Source organism: Panthera onca, chromosome D1 (assembly GCF_046562875.1).
Source record: "Panthera onca isolate mPanOnc1 chromosome D1, mPanOnc1 haplotype 2, whole genome shotgun sequence".
In the NCBI taxonomy this organism is placed as follows: domain Eukaryota; kingdom Metazoa; phylum Chordata; class Mammalia; order Carnivora; family Felidae; genus Panthera; species Panthera onca.
Genome location: NC_138348.1, coordinates 25989798 through 26006548, shown reverse-complemented (window position 1 = coordinate 26006548; position 16751 = coordinate 25989798). Strand labels below are relative to the sequence as shown.

Sequence of the window (16751 nt, the reverse complement as noted above, 5' to 3'; positions counted from 1 at the left end):
CTATCCCTTTGCGAACAGACACGTGATTCCGATGATAAAAGTTGACCACGAGACAAAGAAAGTCTCACTTTCTATGCTGGTTCAGAATAAGACACATGATCTTGTGGACAGCGCTCCCAGCAACTGGTTAAAGTTTTGGGCCTCTGCTCAGTGCCTCAGTTTCCTTCAGGGAACGGCTCCCCCCCCCCCCCCCGTCCCAGATCCCACATGGGCCCACGGAGGCTTTTGATGCCTCTCTCCCTCCTCCCGCATCCTCTCCGTCTCCGCAGTGGTGAGCATATGGCCTCACTTCTGCCATTCTGAGCACTTTCAATGCCCAAGGGATAACCTGATTTCTTTACTGACACCGTGTTCTTTTATGAGTCAGCCAAAATACAGCCGGCACATCTACCTACCATAGTCAGTGTCATGGAGGGCACCAGCGTGTGTTATGGAGCCAGACTGTCTGGGCTCCAACATGGATGTCCAGCCATGTGGCCAGGGCGAGTACTCTCTACCTAAGTTCTTCCATGTGTCATTAAATAAATTAAACGTAAGGCACATAGGACAGAGCCTGGTATTTACCACAAACGCCATTAATTATCTGGGTGGCCAAACTTACGGTCAGGTCCCTTATACACGAGAGGATGGGAGGCTATTTGGTGCTTCCATCATCAAGGGTGAAGGGTTTGAGGTACAACCCCTACCCACTCTGCTGTCAACCACACGGGCTCTGGGTCTGTCTCACAGATAACTGTACCCCAGAAAAATGAAAGGAGTGGAGCTGAGCCGGGAGCAGTCGAAGGTCCCATTGACTAAGAGAGTACAATACCAACTCTAATTCTCTGCCTTCCTTGAGTAGTTTTGCTTATAGGTACAAGGTTTGTTTTTTCCTACACATTTCACTGTCAACCTAATGCCTCAGCCCAGATCTTACGATGGCTGACAAGCAGAATTCCTTAAACACAGACCAGGCTTGGAAGCTGGTAGACTTTTTGCCACTGATCTGGTAGCTTTCAAAGCTCCAGCTGGCCTCTGGCCCCTTTACCCTGGAATTCAGGAACTGGAAAATGTAAACACTGCATTTCCCTCTTCTCTCAAATTAAAAAAAAAAAAAAAAGAGGGGAGGGAGCTGGGCTCTTGTGACTTTCAGATATCCCAGAGTGAGGGTGACAGGTCCTCCCACATTTGGGGGGAAACGGGGCACAAACTTCCCTCATTTACCACTGAAATGGCACCTCCCCCAATCCACACATACAACAAATCAATCGCAGCTTCTAGAGCTGGTCTCAGGGGAGGCAGGTAGAGACGTTTCTCTTGCATGGGGATTGGCCGTCCCTAGTGGGACAGGTGGAAATAATTTCTGACTTAAGGCCAGTCACTAGATCCCCCCAGACACCATTATCTCAGCCATTTCTGTCTAGCCAGTGTAACTCAGATGTAGGTAAGTTTAAATCAAACCCTCAGTCCATGCCAGTGGTATTCCAAAGCCTTCCCTAAGACTTCTGGGTATTTCTGAGAGACTCACATGCTTTAAACCACTTCTGCCTTTGGGCTCCCATGTCCAAAGGTGCTTTGTCCCCAGCTTATTGACGCAGACATACTACCCAGCTTCATCCTCTGTTTCCATCAAAAGCTCACTCTTGAGAGCTCAAGGGAATAAAACATTTTACTGAAGTGTTGGTGGTCACAGAGGTTCTACATGTTCTACAAAACCCACAAGTTTATATTCACATTCCCTCTTTTCAAAGTGCTGTCGAGGGGCACCTGGGTGGCTCAGTCGGTTGAGCATCCTACTTCGGCTCAGGTCATGATCTCACGGTCCATGAGTTTGAGCCCCGAGTCGGGCTCTGTGCTGACAGCTCAGAGCCTGGAGCCTGTTTTGGATTCTGTGTCTCCCTCTCCCCTCCCTCCCCCCCCCCCCCCCCACTGCTTGTGCTCTGTCTCAAAAATACATAAAAACATTAAAAATAAAATAAAGTAAAATAAAATAAAATAAAATAAAATAAAATAAAATAAAATAAAATAAAGAGTCCTGTCAAGCTACTCAATCCTCTCATGTGTTTCTCCCCAACCAGCACTGAGCGCTCTGCCTTCTGGCTTTCACTCTCACTTTCCGCCCCGCCCCTCTCAGGAACGCAGTCAAAATCTCACTTGCCAGTAGGAAGTAGCCAGGAACATACACGTAGGTTGAAAAGGTGGGGTGTCTGGCCATAGAGAGGACCAACCTACCTCAAATACTACCTAAATACTTTTGCAGGCATTTCGACCCAAAGACTGCCAGACCTTCAGCTCTACGAGTCTCCCTCTTTGCCACAGGCAACCAGTGCCACCGAAACTAGAGCTAGCAAGGACTCTCCCCTACCACACGGGTCCTGAAGCCGTGCCAAGCGGAGACATACGTCAGCATAATCGATCCATCCGTTAGATGCGGGAATTTAAGTCACCCAGGTACCAGGAGAGTTTGAGCTCAGGAATTAGACAGTCTGAGCTCACCCCAGGCTCCACTCATCTGCCTGTGCATTCTTTGTCTTTTTCATCATGATTGCAGCAAACTCTAAGTAATGCAAACTTTACCATTTTAGTCACTTCTCAGTGTTCCGTTCAGTAGCTCGTGCAAACAACACCACTATTCATCTCCAGAACGTTTTCATGATCTCACAGTGAAACTCCACGCCCACTAAACGTGAACTCGCCCAACTCTCCTCCCCCCCAGCCCCTCCTAGATTTCCCTGCTCTGTGCACCTTCTATGAGTAAAACCACACAGTATTTATTTTTCCTTTGTGTCTGGCTTCTTTCACTTAGCATGTAATGTCTTCAAAATTCAGCCCTGCTAAAGTCAGTGTCAGCACTTTGTTCCTTTTCAAGGCTGAATGGTATTCCAGTGTGTATAGATACCACACTTTGTCCATGGATGGACATCTGGGGTTGTTTCCACCTTTTGGCTATTGGAAGTAAGGCTGCGACAGACACTGGTATACAAATACCTGTTCGAGTCCCCCCTTTCATTTCTTTTGTGTATACACCCAGAAATGGAATTGCTGGGTCAAACGTTTAGGTTTTTTTTTTTTTTTTGAGAAACCAGGCCAGTGCATCCTTGAACAGGTCACAGAACCTCTCTAAACCCCGTTTGTAAAATGAGGATAATAACAGCCCCTACCTTATTAGGGTGGCCTGAGAATTCATGCATGTACGGAATTTGGTTCAAAGACTGGGCACAACATAAAGGTCCACAGATGTTTCATCACGTTGCCGTCGGAAATTAAGGTGCTCAAAACTAAGTGATCTCCAAAGTCGCTCCCAGCTCCAAAAATCCATGACCCCGCCGTCAAATTATTTTCCCGGTGGAGAAGTCACAGCTCTTAGTTATCGATCAGGGGAACACTGTCTTCGTGGTCCCCACGAAAACCCACCCCAGCCAAGATGGCCCAATTTCCAAAGCTCTCTCCTTGGAGTTTGCTAACACATCCCATCATAAACCAACATCTCATTTTTCTTGCCACTCCTTTCCCCTTGCTCTCTTTCCACATTCCCTTTCTCGGCTGGTTGCTCCTGCCCACTGGATATCTGGGCTTCAAATTATCTTCCCCGGTTGCCTCTACGTTCGTTCTCCGCAAGCTAATGTCTCTTGGAAGCAACACTTGCAAAATTATCCACATTAAGGTTTCGTTCCCAAGAGTCACATATTTTACATGAGTTTTTCCTCTTAGGCAGAATCCTGCTGGCAAAGCCACTGCTGTCTGGTGGAGTCACTGGAGTCGGGTTTCTCCCCCACATGCTGTTTATGTTGGGTTGTCACTTGGCCTAATGTTTGCATTCTCACCCTGCAGCATGTGTCCCGTGTCGATGAGCCACAACCACCTCCTGTGCCATCCGCACAACATCCAGTGGATGTTGACAGTTCATCAAACGCTCGTTTTAGAAAAGCAATTAGAGGAAATCTGCTTCCAGGCTCTTCTAGACGGGGCCAGATTCAGCATTCCAGCCGGGAGTGGACTCACTCACTCTTTGAGGAATTATTTCCCTTCTCCACTCTGTTCCTCCCTCTCCCCTCTGACAGTGGACGTTCAACCACCAAAATAGCCTCACTAGGCACGTGAGGCTGCTGGAGGGTGCTACGGGGTTCCGTCAACAGCGTGACTGCCAGGCACCCTTCCCGAAGCTTTTCCGTAGCCAAAGGTAAAAGAGATTCTCGGGTCAGGAATAAATGGGTTTTGTTTTCCAGATCCCGGGCAAGAAGAGAGGGGCAGCTGACCTTTGTTTTTTAACTGGCGTGAGTTTGAGCCATCTTACCTGCTGTGTTACAAAAAAAGGAAGCAGGGGAGGGTTGATGTAGCCCCGAGGAGCTAGTCCTCGGAGCCCTGGTGCTCTGGGAAGGAACCCCCCAATGGAGTTGGGCTAGGGCCACCAAAAGGCAGAGACGAACAGGGAGGAATCCTAATGAAAGTTGGTGACTTACCCCTGGGCGAGCACTTGTGTTTATGGACTATCAGGCCCCTCGTGGGCTCCTTCTTCCTTCAATATTTATTGTCCCCAGATGCCACTGAGGCAAAACTCCAATGAAACACCCCCGCTTGAGAGCAGAGCGCCAAGGAAGATTTCACCTGGGGCCGGCAGGCTACAGGTGGAAAGTACTGACCAAAATGGTTGGTTGGTTGGTTTTTCATGTGTCCTGGCTTTTTGTTCATCATGAAGGGACGTGCCTATGGTCGAGTCCCCTATCTATACAGCAGGCTATTGACTTTAGGCCCTCAGCACCCCACTTAACCCTGATTCATTCCCGGACACTCGCCAGCTACCTGCAGCGACGGGGCGCCCACCTCTTAAGTAGAACACAGGTGACAAGTAACCAGCAAGGTGACAGGTAACCAGCACAGAAGGCGAGTAGCAAATGCTCGCACACTGCCTGCTCCTACCCAAGCTGCCCTGTTTTGTCACATCTGCACACATCAGCCTGCCCTTCCCTCAGGACGTCTCACCTACCTCCTGACTCCTGGCCCTGCTCGAGCCAGGTAAGGACAGATGCACCCAGAAGTCCCTGCTTCTCTGCCTGCCAGCGAGCAGTTACAAGACAAGCCTGCCATTCCCTCGCGGGGTTAAGAGGCCCCACAGGAGCTCTGGGTCACATTTCAGCCTCAGTTGTCCCGGGAGCCCATTTGACATGGGGTTTGCGGCTCAGAAAATGATAGTGAAAAACACAGAAGCCAAAGTTCTTTCCAAACAAACACTGTGTGTCCCCAGAAACGATTCTGCACTTTTAACCCCGGCCGTTTTTTGCTTGTTTTTTTTTTTTTTTTTTTTTTCTCTTCTTTCTCATTCTTATGGGAAGGAAGTGTATATATGCTGAGTGGGTGAATCTCCCAGGCTGGGGCTCTGTTCTGAAGGCTGGGACTGCAGGATTTCAGCAAGCTACATCCACCAGGAGGAACACCCTTGCTGCGAGCCTTGCTCTTGGTTCGTTTTTCTCCTTCCCGCTTCACCCCTGGGGGGGCTCTTTCCAGGGGAAACTTCTCCCTCTTGCTAGTCAGAGGGGGTGAATCAGACCGGATAGATTCCCAGAGGTACTTCTGTGCTTTACGAAGATAAAATGAAAACTAGGAAAGTGCACTGGAGCTGGTACCCCTTCCTGAGGCAGTCCAGTCCCACCAGTTGGGATGATAAAACGGTGCCCCATTCTCAGGGAGGACAGACGCTCCAGCACCAGCAGCCAAGCCCCCCAAATTACACCAGCGCTGCCTCTGCTCCCCCCAGCCCCCCACCTAGCACCACCACCTCTCGGGGCTCCCCCCCCCCCCCGAGGGGCGGGGGCGGCTCCCTACCATACCCAGGAGGGAAGTGCCCCTGGGGGTCCTGAACGCTACTCACAGTACCTCTAGGCAAGGATGAGATGAGAAGGAGCTGCAGGAAAGTGAGCCCCAACTGCGTCCAGCAGCCCAGCTCCATCGTTCCCGTGCCGGTGCCAGAGTGACTGCTGGGGAGGTACCGATGGGAGGCTGGGGCAGGCGGCTCTTACAGGGACCTCCCCAAGCCCCAGCTGAGCGGGAGCTCGGGTTTCAGCTCGCCAGGCTCTCCCATCCTCGTCCGAGGGGAACCACCTTCAGCCAGAGCGACGTCAGCCCAAACCTCTCCTCTCCGCTGCCTTAACCCTTGCGGGGCCCGGGAGGTGTGGTCACGCCGAGGGACGCCCGGGGCAGGAGGCCAGCCTGAGTCAGGCTGAATGCCCAGAGCCGGGTTGGAGCCGTGGGGGCAGGGGTTGGGGGGTGATGCTGGGGGAGAGCTGGTAGCACCTCTGATGGGGGTAAAGGTAGGCGGGACAGTGGGGCAGCTCAGGTGAGGCCCGAAACCCCACCCCCACCCCACCATCATCCCACAGGAACCCTGCCAAGACTACAGACTCAGTCTGACTAAGAACGTGGCCTTGACCGAGGAGAAAGGGAGACAACCCTCCCCCTCACCCACCTCTATCCCCGAGTTCTGCTTCCCCCCCAGCAGTTCCTCCAGGTGATCACAATTTGAAAACCTTATCCTCTGCATCACAGGCATCTTCCCCTGATGCCCAATCATGGAGTGTTCAGGAGCATAAAGTGTGTGCCAGGCAGGGAAGTAGGCTCAGGGATAAAAGAACACAGAGGACCCTGCCGCCTCCGTTGTGAGAGCAGCAGTCTAGACACAGGAATAGCAAATGACATCTCGAATGAGGAGAAAGAACGCTTATTGGACAATAGCTGATTTTTTTTTAATTTTTTTTAACGTTTATTCATTTTTGAGACACAGAGAGACAGAGCATGAACGGGGGAAGGTCAGAGAGAGAGAGAGAGAGAGAGAGACAGGATCGGAAGCAGGCTCCAGGCTCCGAGCTGTCAGCACAGAACCCGACACGGGGCTCGAACTCACAGACCGCGAGATCATGACCTGAGCCGAAGTCAGACGCCCAACTGACTGAGCCACCCAGGCGCCCCTAGACAATAGCTGATTTTTAACATCAATCTCTCTGCACCGGGGATCTAAGTACCTTACACGTATCAACTCATTCATTCCTTGTAATTAACCTATCATCTCCGCTTTACAGGGAGGCAAACTGAGTGGATGAGCATTCAACAGCTCATCCAAGGCCACGCTGTGGGTAAGTGGCACAGCCAGGGTTTGAACCCAGGTCCAAAGGCAGCAGTCGTAGCCGTCGGGCTCTACCACTCCCTAGGATGCTGTGAATATGGCGCTAAAGTGCCGCAGGCACTGTGTGCATGTGCAACAGACGGTCCTGTCCACACAGCACGCACGCAGAAACCCAAGCCTCTGAGAGGAAGTGACGTGCTCAAGATCACTCAGCTGGAAGCAGCACGGCAGGATTCACAGCCAGGTCTAACTCAGGGAAGTGTTGGGGCTTCAGGCCATGCCTGGTCCCAGTTTGCACTCTCACATGAAGAACCCATGTTGGGAGAAGTGAGTGATCATTCAGGCCCAGGGCAGCGGGAGGTTTACCTCAACCGGGGAGGCTTCGCCTGGAGCCTGGGAGACAGGGAGGATGTCAACCCAGGCAGGGGTGTGGGGAGGCCTTTCTAGGAGGAAGGACTAAATTTGACCAGGCCCACCGGGAAATAATCAGTATTTGCCTGTGTATAGTACAACTTTATATTTATTCTTGTCCCCAAAGGATCCATGGCAATGTGTACCATTAAAATACATCTTTAACGGTTTGGATAAACAATATCAGTACCAGAACAAAAGCCAACTCAGGAGGATAGACAATGTGTGTCGCGTGGATGGGGCAGAGAGCAGGAAAAGAGGAAGCAAGTGGTTAGGGTGTTTGGATTTTATTCTGGAGCGAATGAGGGGCTCTGGCGGTTTAGGAGCAGGGGTGCTGAGCCCGAAGCAAGTTTCTAGGAAGAAAAGCCACCTTGGCATCCAGACCGAGGGAAGGAGGAGGCCAAGGCTGGCATTGGGAGCACTTCTGAGACTGTTGACAGACTAGGAGTAAGCAGTAAGCAATGGAGTGGAAGGAAAGAAGGATGGGCGAAACTTAGGGAAGGGAGAGCCCCCAGGGCTCAGGCTAGACTGGATAGGCAGGGGCCTGGCCCAGGCACTCCTCTCAGAGAGAAACTCCTAAATCCCAGCCCTGCTTCTGGGGCCTATTGCAGGGAAGTGACCATGAACAGGAACTCGGCAGTCAGAGCCCTGTGTTCAAAACCTTGATTCACCACTTTCTGACTCTATGTCTGTGAGATCACACAAAATACATGCTGGTCTCTGCCCCGAGCTCCTGGCACAGAGTGCTGACACCCTTGCATCTCCTGGGTGATACGAACGTCTTTGGTCCTAATGAGGCAACTCTGGGTGGGCTCCAGGATAGGGCTGGTCACTAGAAAGATCAAGCCATGACTGAAAGCTTGGAATTTTCAGTCCCACCCCCTATTCTCTTGAGAAGGGAAAAGGGGTGAAAATGGAATTAATGACCCGTCATGCCTAAAATGACAAAGCCTCTGGAAAAATCCCAATGGTACGAGGTTTGGAGGGCTTCCAGCTTGGGGAACACAACCACGTACCAGTAGGATGATATACCCCAACTCCATGGGGGGATGATATACCCCAACTCCAAGCTCCTGACTTGGGACCCTCCCAGACCTCCCCTACGTATCTCTTCATTTGTATCCTTTGTCATACCCTTTAATAAACTGGTAAATGTAAGGGCTTCCCTGAGCTCTGTGAGCCCCTCAAGCAAGCAATCGAATCCAACGAGGAGGAAGTCACGGGACGCTCCAGATTTGCAGCCAAGTGGGACAGGGGTTGTGGGTAACTTGGGGACCTAGTACTGGCGGTTGATGTCTGAAGTGGGGGACAGTCTCATGAGACTGAGCCCTTGACCTGTGGGATGTGGCACTCCCCCCAGGCAGTGTCAGGATTGAGTAAAATTATAGGACACCCAGCTGGTGTTGCAGACTTGCATGGTGCGGGGAAAACCCACACATGCCTGGTATCAGAAGTCTCCAAAATGAGTATGGTAGTAGTCCAAGAGTAGGGGACACACCCAGAAGAAGGAAGGGCAGGGGTTTGGGGGTTTTCTTCCTAATACAATGACCTAAACCAAGCTAACTGACTCTTTGAATCTCAGTCTTCTCATCTGTAGAATGGAAATAATCATCAAACTTTGTAGACGGGAGAATTTAGGGAGACTGTGTATATAAGGCCCTTAGCACAGTGCCTACCTCATACTAAATGCTCCATGAATAGTAATCATCCGGACGCCTGGGTGGCTCTGTTGGTTAAGCGTCTGACTTCAGCTTAGTTCATGATCACACGGTTCATGAGTTCGAGCCCCCGTCAGGCTTTGTGCTGACAGCTCAGAGCCTGGCGCCTGCTTTGGATTCTGTGTCTCCCTTTCCCTCTGTTCTTCCCCTGCTCGCACTCAGTCTCCCTCTCCCTCAAAAATAAAGACTAAAAAAAAATTTTTTTAAAGAGTAATCATTATCTGCATTATGGGCCTCAGTCTAACACCAAGGAAATCCTATGGTAAGGACATTCTTCCTCACCCTCAACTTCCCTGTCTGGGTGAAATCTGATTAAAACAAGCACCGGGGAACCTGGGTGACTCAGTCAGTTAAGCGTCTGACTTTAGCTCAGGTCATGATCTCGCGGCTCCTGGGTTCAAGCCCCACATCGGGCTCTGTGCTGACAGCTCAGAGCCTGGAGCCTGCTTCGGATTCTGCGTCTCCCTCTCTCTCTGACCCTCCCCCACTCATTCTCTTCCTCTCGCTCTCAAAAATAAATAAACATTAAAAAATTATTTTAAAAAAAGCACCAAAAAAAAAAAAAAAGCCTTAAAAAGGTGGGAAATACCAAAGAGCAGCATATCTAAGGGGTGGAAGGCGGAGGTGAGAAGAGGGGAGGTTCACTTTATGTCTGGTCAACCAGCCCCAGTCCTTCGATGATGGGACTGGGGAGGAGGTGACTTAGTTTCCAAATAATGGTAGGTATTAGAGCCTCTCAAGAGTCTGTTCTTACTACCAGCTGACAGTAGCACTTCCTTCTTCCATGATCCTGCATCTCCAGCCGCCGCCCCCCCACCCCCGCCCCTGCCACACACACACATATTCAACCTCCCTGGGTTGATAACCCAGCAGCCTCACCCCTACAGCAACTATACCCCGACAGGGCAGGACTCCAGATGATGAACCTAAAGGAGTCCCTAGTGCCAGGTCTTTGCTCCTCCAGGCTTAGAAACCTGGAAACAGGCCCTCACTGCTCTTCCTGGAATGCCCACAGTAGTAATCGCTCCCTGCTAATTTGTTGTCTTATTTGGGTTTGCAGATTTCCTAGGGCTACAGAGGCTGGAAAGGAATTCTCAGAAAGAAGCAGGACACATTTCTGTGGGGAACTCAAAGCCATGCATGATCCAATATTTCCTTGTTGAACTTCACAATAAACCTGGGCTTATAGAGGGAGAGGGAAGCCAGGACTATGATACAGAAAAGCTCAGTAGTTTGCCTGAGGCTGTACAGCCCTACACAAATTTCGATTTTCCTACACAAGTTTAATTTCCTCTCTTCCCATTATGGTCAACTCAACTTTTCATAGCAATAGAGTTCAGTACTGTCCTCAATCAGGGCTTCTTAACCTGGATCCCATGGGCTCTCTTGGGAGGGGGTTTTGGGAGGGCCTTCAAACCTCCCCAAATTATATGCAAAATTTTGCATGCAGTTTGGAGGAAGAGGGAGCCATAGCCTTCTTCAAAGTCTCAAGAGGATCTACAGACTTCCAACTCATTTCAGAATCACTGGTATTCATAAGCTGACACTGAAAAGTTGAGGAAATATTTGTTGGGTTTGGGGAAAGTGGTTTTATGTGTACAATTGTTGAGTCTAGGCTACAAACTACACAGTGGATATTTGAAGGACCAGCCTTCCCCCTAGCTTTTCCCTGATTTCTGCCTTAAAAGCACTTGCCTTGGATCACTGGCTACTGCTGAGTCTGGCTGGAGCACTTACTACCCATGTACACCTGGGCAGGTTCTCTCAGCTGTGATGGCCTTAGTTTCGTCATCTGTTAAATGGGAAGAATAATATCTGCCCCCAGAAGGTTGAAGTAAAGTGCTCGGCACAGTGCCTAAAATACACCAAGCATGCAGTAAATGTTAGCTATTTTTATTGCCGTTATCTCCCCCTTCTGCCCTTATCTTCGACACCCACTTCTGGCAGAAGTAAATGGCCAAAAAGGCGTGGGTGAAAAAAGGCAAATTGCCATGCTGGGAAGCAGGGAATGACGCCTGGAATTAAGAATTATCTACTTATAATCAGTGCTCAGAAATCAACAATGGGCTGTAGTAGAAGGAGTCAAGCCACCCATTTAATTACAAGTCACAATACCCACTAATTTTCACGTGAAAGGATGAGGCACTCTAGCAAAACCTGTACCTTTTTCAGTGCCACCAGGGAGGCTGGTTGCATGTGAATACACAGGAAGAAACCCCTGAGAAGGCTGCCTTGTGAATGAATGCCAACAGCTCCCCGGTCTCCAAGCTGTACCTTGGGATCAGCACCCAGCAGCCACCACGCGGTGGGAAAGCCAGAGGAAAGAAGGCTAGGGTAGAATGGTCTGCAAACCCGAGAGAAACATCGCAGACGAACGGGGTAATTACGTTTGGTTTTCCTCCGCCGCACAAAACGCAAAGTTCAAGTCAACCAGGGCCCGAGAGACAGAGAGGGGTAGGTCTGTGGGAAAGACAAAGGGCCCTCCCACCGGAGCCTGCTAGAACCTGCCCACCATGGAAGCCTCCAGCCCTAATGAATCCCGGCTGTTCACCTACACAATGAACAATAATGTTCTGCCTCCAGGTCTGGCACAGCTCCACTCCCTTTCCACTGGGAGCCAGGCTAGGGGGTAGGTGCGTGGTGCTTTCTCTGGCCACATTCTTCCTGCTCTATGTCATTCTTCATGCAAATTGCTGAAAGCCAGGGAGCTTCCCTCCTTCATAGTTGAAGGGCTCCTGAATCGCTTGGGGAAACCTGTTCTTGACTTCGACGTGTGTATTTATAAACCACTTTTAAAAAAATGCTGTCTGCTATGCAACTGAACTGCAAAGCTTTATACAGAATATACTGGCAAAAATTCTGACCACGGTCCAAGCGGCTAGCTCCACAGTTCTGTGCAGTTGAGCTATTTTGAGGGGGGAAGGGGACAAAAGCAGAATGAATAACTCCAAGGGAAGGCACCAGGGTACCCTGGCACCAAAAAGGCACTGTAGTTAGCAGACCCCAGTATGAATCAAGGTTCTACCACCTACTGGCTAGCTGAAGTTGGGCTAGTTCACTGGTCTCTCTGAACCTCGGTTTGCTCATCTATAAAAAAGGAGGTTATAGCTACCTTATAATTTTGGTGAGAAGATTAAAATGAGGCTGGCTAACATAACGGTAGCTCAATCAGTGGTGACTATTATTATAACTATGTATGGACATCTGATCTTAAGAGTTTTCAAAAAATCCTCCCTTCAGAAATGTAACTGAAATTAAATAGCTACCATTTTCCTCAGGTCTAGTGATGTAAGTTATGTTCCTATATTAATTTGAAAGAAATTCATGTCTGAAAAATATACTGCCTTGTACATTTCTGCTTCCAGCTGGAGGTCTCGGGACAGGGGGTGCATTTGTTTGAAGACAAGTTGAGAGGCCCGACCTGAATGGACCCCATCCAAGTGTTAGGGGAAAATGTATTCTGACACTTGTTAAAGACAGTAAGGAAGACTTTACTCAAGAGACCACTGCAACAGAGCTTTGCAGTAGAGGGAAGAGACCAGGCTCAACTGTGAATACAACAAGGAAAAGTGGGGATTTATAGCCAAGGAACAGGGTAGAAATCAGTGGATGGAAAATTATCAAGGGGAAACTCAGGGATAAGAGGGGGGTATTCTGGCTAAACCAATTTGACAGGATTCTTGCTAAGGTAGGCCTGGGTGATCAGATACCAAGGTTGGGAGATTTTCACTAAGCTGGGATTCTTGCTCTTGAGGACAAGGCCCACGGGTGAGGTCTAGTAAAAGAGAAAAAAAAAAGTTTGGTTAAGGAGACAGTCTTTGTCACAGAACCCAGAAAAAAGCCTGGGGGGGGGGGGTCTGTGCCTTGACTATGTGGTTCAATCTTGCTACATTGTTCATTAGGATAAATAGGATTTATATGTAAAGCAAGTTGACTTCTTCCATGGAAGGAAGCAAAGGAGAAAGCACAAATACTTACCAGATAAAAAGCATTTGCTCCCTTATTCAGTTCAATTTATTGCCTGTCTGCTATGTGCCAGTCATCATTTCAAATCCTTGGAATATGGCTCTGAACAAAACCTGTGTGGTCCCTCACCTTGTGGATTTACAGACCAGAAAGCAATGAGACATGGAGCAAACGTGAAAAGCAACGCGTGTAAGAATGGAACATTCTAGAAGCATGTTAACTGGCAGAGGCAGAGGGGAATCTTGTCGGAGGGTCAGAAAAGCTTCCCTGAGGAAGTGCCTTTGAGCTTCAGATCTAAAGAAAAATAGAGGGTAGGGACAGGAGAGGACAAGGTCTGAGGAGGGTCATGTCATAAGGAGGCTAGAGATGTAGGCCGGCTATGAAAACCATGAACTTTATCCTAAGGGCAATGGGAACCAGTCTGAGGGCCAGTGACTGGATCAGATTTGTACCTCTGACTCTGCCTGCACCAGTGGGAGGTGTGCGAGGCACTGCGGAGGTCAACCAGATGGGGCCCGTGATTCTGATGTACGTGGAGAATAACGGAGAGACAGCAGTCAAGGATGACTCCCGGCTGATGACCACGTGGATGCTGGGGTGTGCAAGGGGGCTGTGCTGGAGAAGCCCCCTCGTTCTCACTCTCAGACCACTTGCCCTGGGAGAAGTGCCCAGCTGCCATGTTGTGTGAGAGCAGCCCTCTGGAGAGTCTCACACGGAAAGGAAGCGAAACTTCTGGCAACAGCGGTGAGAATGAGCTTGGAAGCAGCCCCTCCAGCCCTCCGGATGGCTGCGGCTCCCGCCGGCAACTTGACTGCAACCTCAGGAGAACCTTCCAAGCCAGATCCACCCAGCTAAGTGCTCCCAGACTCGTGACTCTCAGACACTGGATGAGATCATCGACCATGTAGTATTAAGTTGCTAAATTTGTTACACAGCAATCAGGTACCAATACAAGAGGTTTCTGAATTGGGCAATCCGGATTAAAGGAGGAACTAAACCCGTCTATACCCTGGTACACTTGTGACCAAAGGGAAACTGCTAGCCAGCCCCGGCTTAAGGATGCAACTGCGAGAAGTGTCTGTGGAATGAGACCCCCACAGCGCAGAGGCTGTCAGCAGCACGGAACAACAAACCCAATGCACGTGGTGTAGACAATAGGGTATTTTACGACCCTGTATAGCAAGAAGTCCACAGGTAGGGCGGCTTCAGTGTTACTTAATTCTGTGGCTCAACAACAATGCTGTTGCACGGCACGCGAGCCATTATATAAAAATCCCAGGACACATAAAAATAGCATATACGGTTTATGAATACAAATGCAAATCAGTAAACGGTTAAATCGTATGCAGAAGTGACATACACTACCTCCAAGACAGCAGTTATCTCTGAAAATGAAGGGTGTCACAAAACACGGGGCATGCAATTGTAGCTAAAATACAAAGGAAGCGAAAGACAAATCGGAAGCAATTGGGAGCAAAATGTAAATATCGGTTTATCTTTTGAGGAGAACCCATAGGTACCTGTTATTTTCTGAAAAATTTTGATATGTTTGAATTGTTGATAAGTAGATCTCTATTTTATAGTGCTATAAAGAAGGCGCAATAGGGAGATATAAAAGGGGGACATAGGAAAATATTTTCTGACAGAGCAGGCAGGCACTTACTCTTCAGTCTAGGGAAACATTTGGAGTCTCTCCTATGTGTCAGGCACATCCTAGGCACCAGGGACAGCTTGGTGAGCAAGACAGAATGATTCCTGCTTCACGGAGCTTCCACACAATGGGGCAAAGGCATATAAGCAGTGAAGAAGGAGATCAGAGGGTGAGAGTCGCCATGCTAGAAACAAAGCAGAGAAGTACGCCACGGAGTGACTGCGGAAGGAATCAGGACAAGCCTTCCTGAGAAGGTGACACTTCGAGCCTGAAGGAAAGTGCCATGGGAGCATCTGAGGCAAGGGCGTGCCCGGCAGAGAGGGCAGCTAGTGCCAAGGCCCTGGGTGGGAATGAGCCCCGCCTGCGTGTGGAACACAGAGAAAGCCAGGGCAGCAGGTACACAAGCACACGCCCAACCCTTTTAACAAGGGGGGGCATGAAAGAGACCAGGAGAAAATGTTGGTATGACCAAGTGAAGCTTGATAACAATATCACATTACCATCTGGGCATCGAAAATCCTTTGAGAATTTAGCGACAAGCTATAGGTCCTAGCAAAATATACACACACTGATTCTTGTCTACAATTTGGGGGTATGTGTGGATGTGTGGACCCGCCCCTAATTCTAGCCTTTGAATTGAGGCCGTGTTATGCCCAGGTGGCCTCTGGTCCATGAGGGTACGGGAGCTGGCATTTCTACCCAATGCAGGAGTTCTCTTTAGGTGATATTCACACTAGGGCCCCTACTGGGCTGGCTAAAAAGTCCTGAGAGCTGTGTCAGCCTGAGGCTCTCATCCAGGTCCTACCCAAGTCAGCTGTATCTTCCTCAATCTTCCTTTGTTTCCCCTTGCCTTTTAGTGTCAGACCGGCAGAGCACTCCCTGCCTACTCTGCTCCCCTCTCCCATTTATTTTTCACAGGCCTCACCACCAACAATTTGCCTTGCACTTCTAATTCTGCTTGGTGTCTGTTTCTTAGAGAACCCACCAACACAACTGGTACCAGGAATGACCAAAAAAAAAAAAAAAAAAAAAGAGGTGGTAAGGTCGGGTGTGGGTTCCACCTCACTCACCACACAGCTGGCAAAGAAGACTCCATCCCAAATGGTGTTGGGGGCACAGATACTTCCTGGCATGACAACTGGATGACAATCCAATTGCTAAAAATTTCACAGGTGGTTACTTAAAAGAACATCCTGGGGAGGGGAAAGTCTTGGCTGAGATGATGATTCGGGCCTCTGATCATGGAGGATTAACACATTTAAGGACAATGGAAACAGCTGATTACTAAGCTGAATGGATGCCTACAGAGGGATCATGAGAAACTAAGGGCAATTAGCAGACTTAAAAATTATTCGTGAAAGACAATGGTCCTCTTAGGTAGCTCCTGCAGGAGAATGGACACTGCTGAGGAGCAAACTCAGGTTCTGATATTTTTTGTCACCAAGCTTCAAAGAGAGCTGGATGGTTAATCAAAGCAGATCTACTATGCTAACATCAGGGCCCTGGCTGGAAAAACGTGAACTCCTAAACATAAGATTGAGTCATCTAGATGGATGCTCCCAAAGACTGAGGTTCCACTGACTCCCCCTGAATCTTCCAGGCCTACAGAGATGGATGGATCTGTAGTCCCTAGAAGGGCTAGAACTCCCTTCTGTGGGAAGATATAGCATAGGCCTCGCCACTGCAAGACAACCAGTGTCTTCCTCAAGACTTTGCCCCGAGACCTGTCCTCACTGCCAGGTCAATAGCTAGGTTTAAATTCCAGTTCAGGAAGTGATGGGTCTGATAAAGAAAGAAAAGGACAAATCCCAGTGGATCTGTAAGAATTGGTTAGCCTGTAGCAACAGAAGTACCCATTGGATTGGATTGCGAGGGTCCCTCATGGAGGAGTACAGAACACAGGAAAAGATAA

The 16751-nt window shown here is 49.3% G+C and overlaps 1 protein-coding gene across 3 annotated transcripts in view; it reads right to left on the bottom strand.

The window, feature by feature from the left end:
• PAMR1 (peptidase domain containing associated with muscle regeneration 1) overlaps window positions 1-16751 on the bottom strand; it is a 158764-nt gene that overhangs the window by 68521 nt on the left and 73492 nt on the right. Inside the window, exon 1 of one of the 3 annotated variants that reach the window (XM_060606358.3) lies at window positions 5851-6103. The exons of 1 other annotated variant lie outside the window; for it this stretch is intronic. In XM_060606358.3, coding sequence (XP_060462341.1) covers window positions 5851-5923 — 73 coding nt within the window. In that variant the 5' untranslated portion in view covers window positions 5924-6103. Of the gene's footprint in view, window positions 1-4963; window positions 5233-5850; window positions 6104-16751 lie in introns of those variants that run through there. One more of the 3 variants, XM_060606359.2, reaches the window with a different exon arrangement.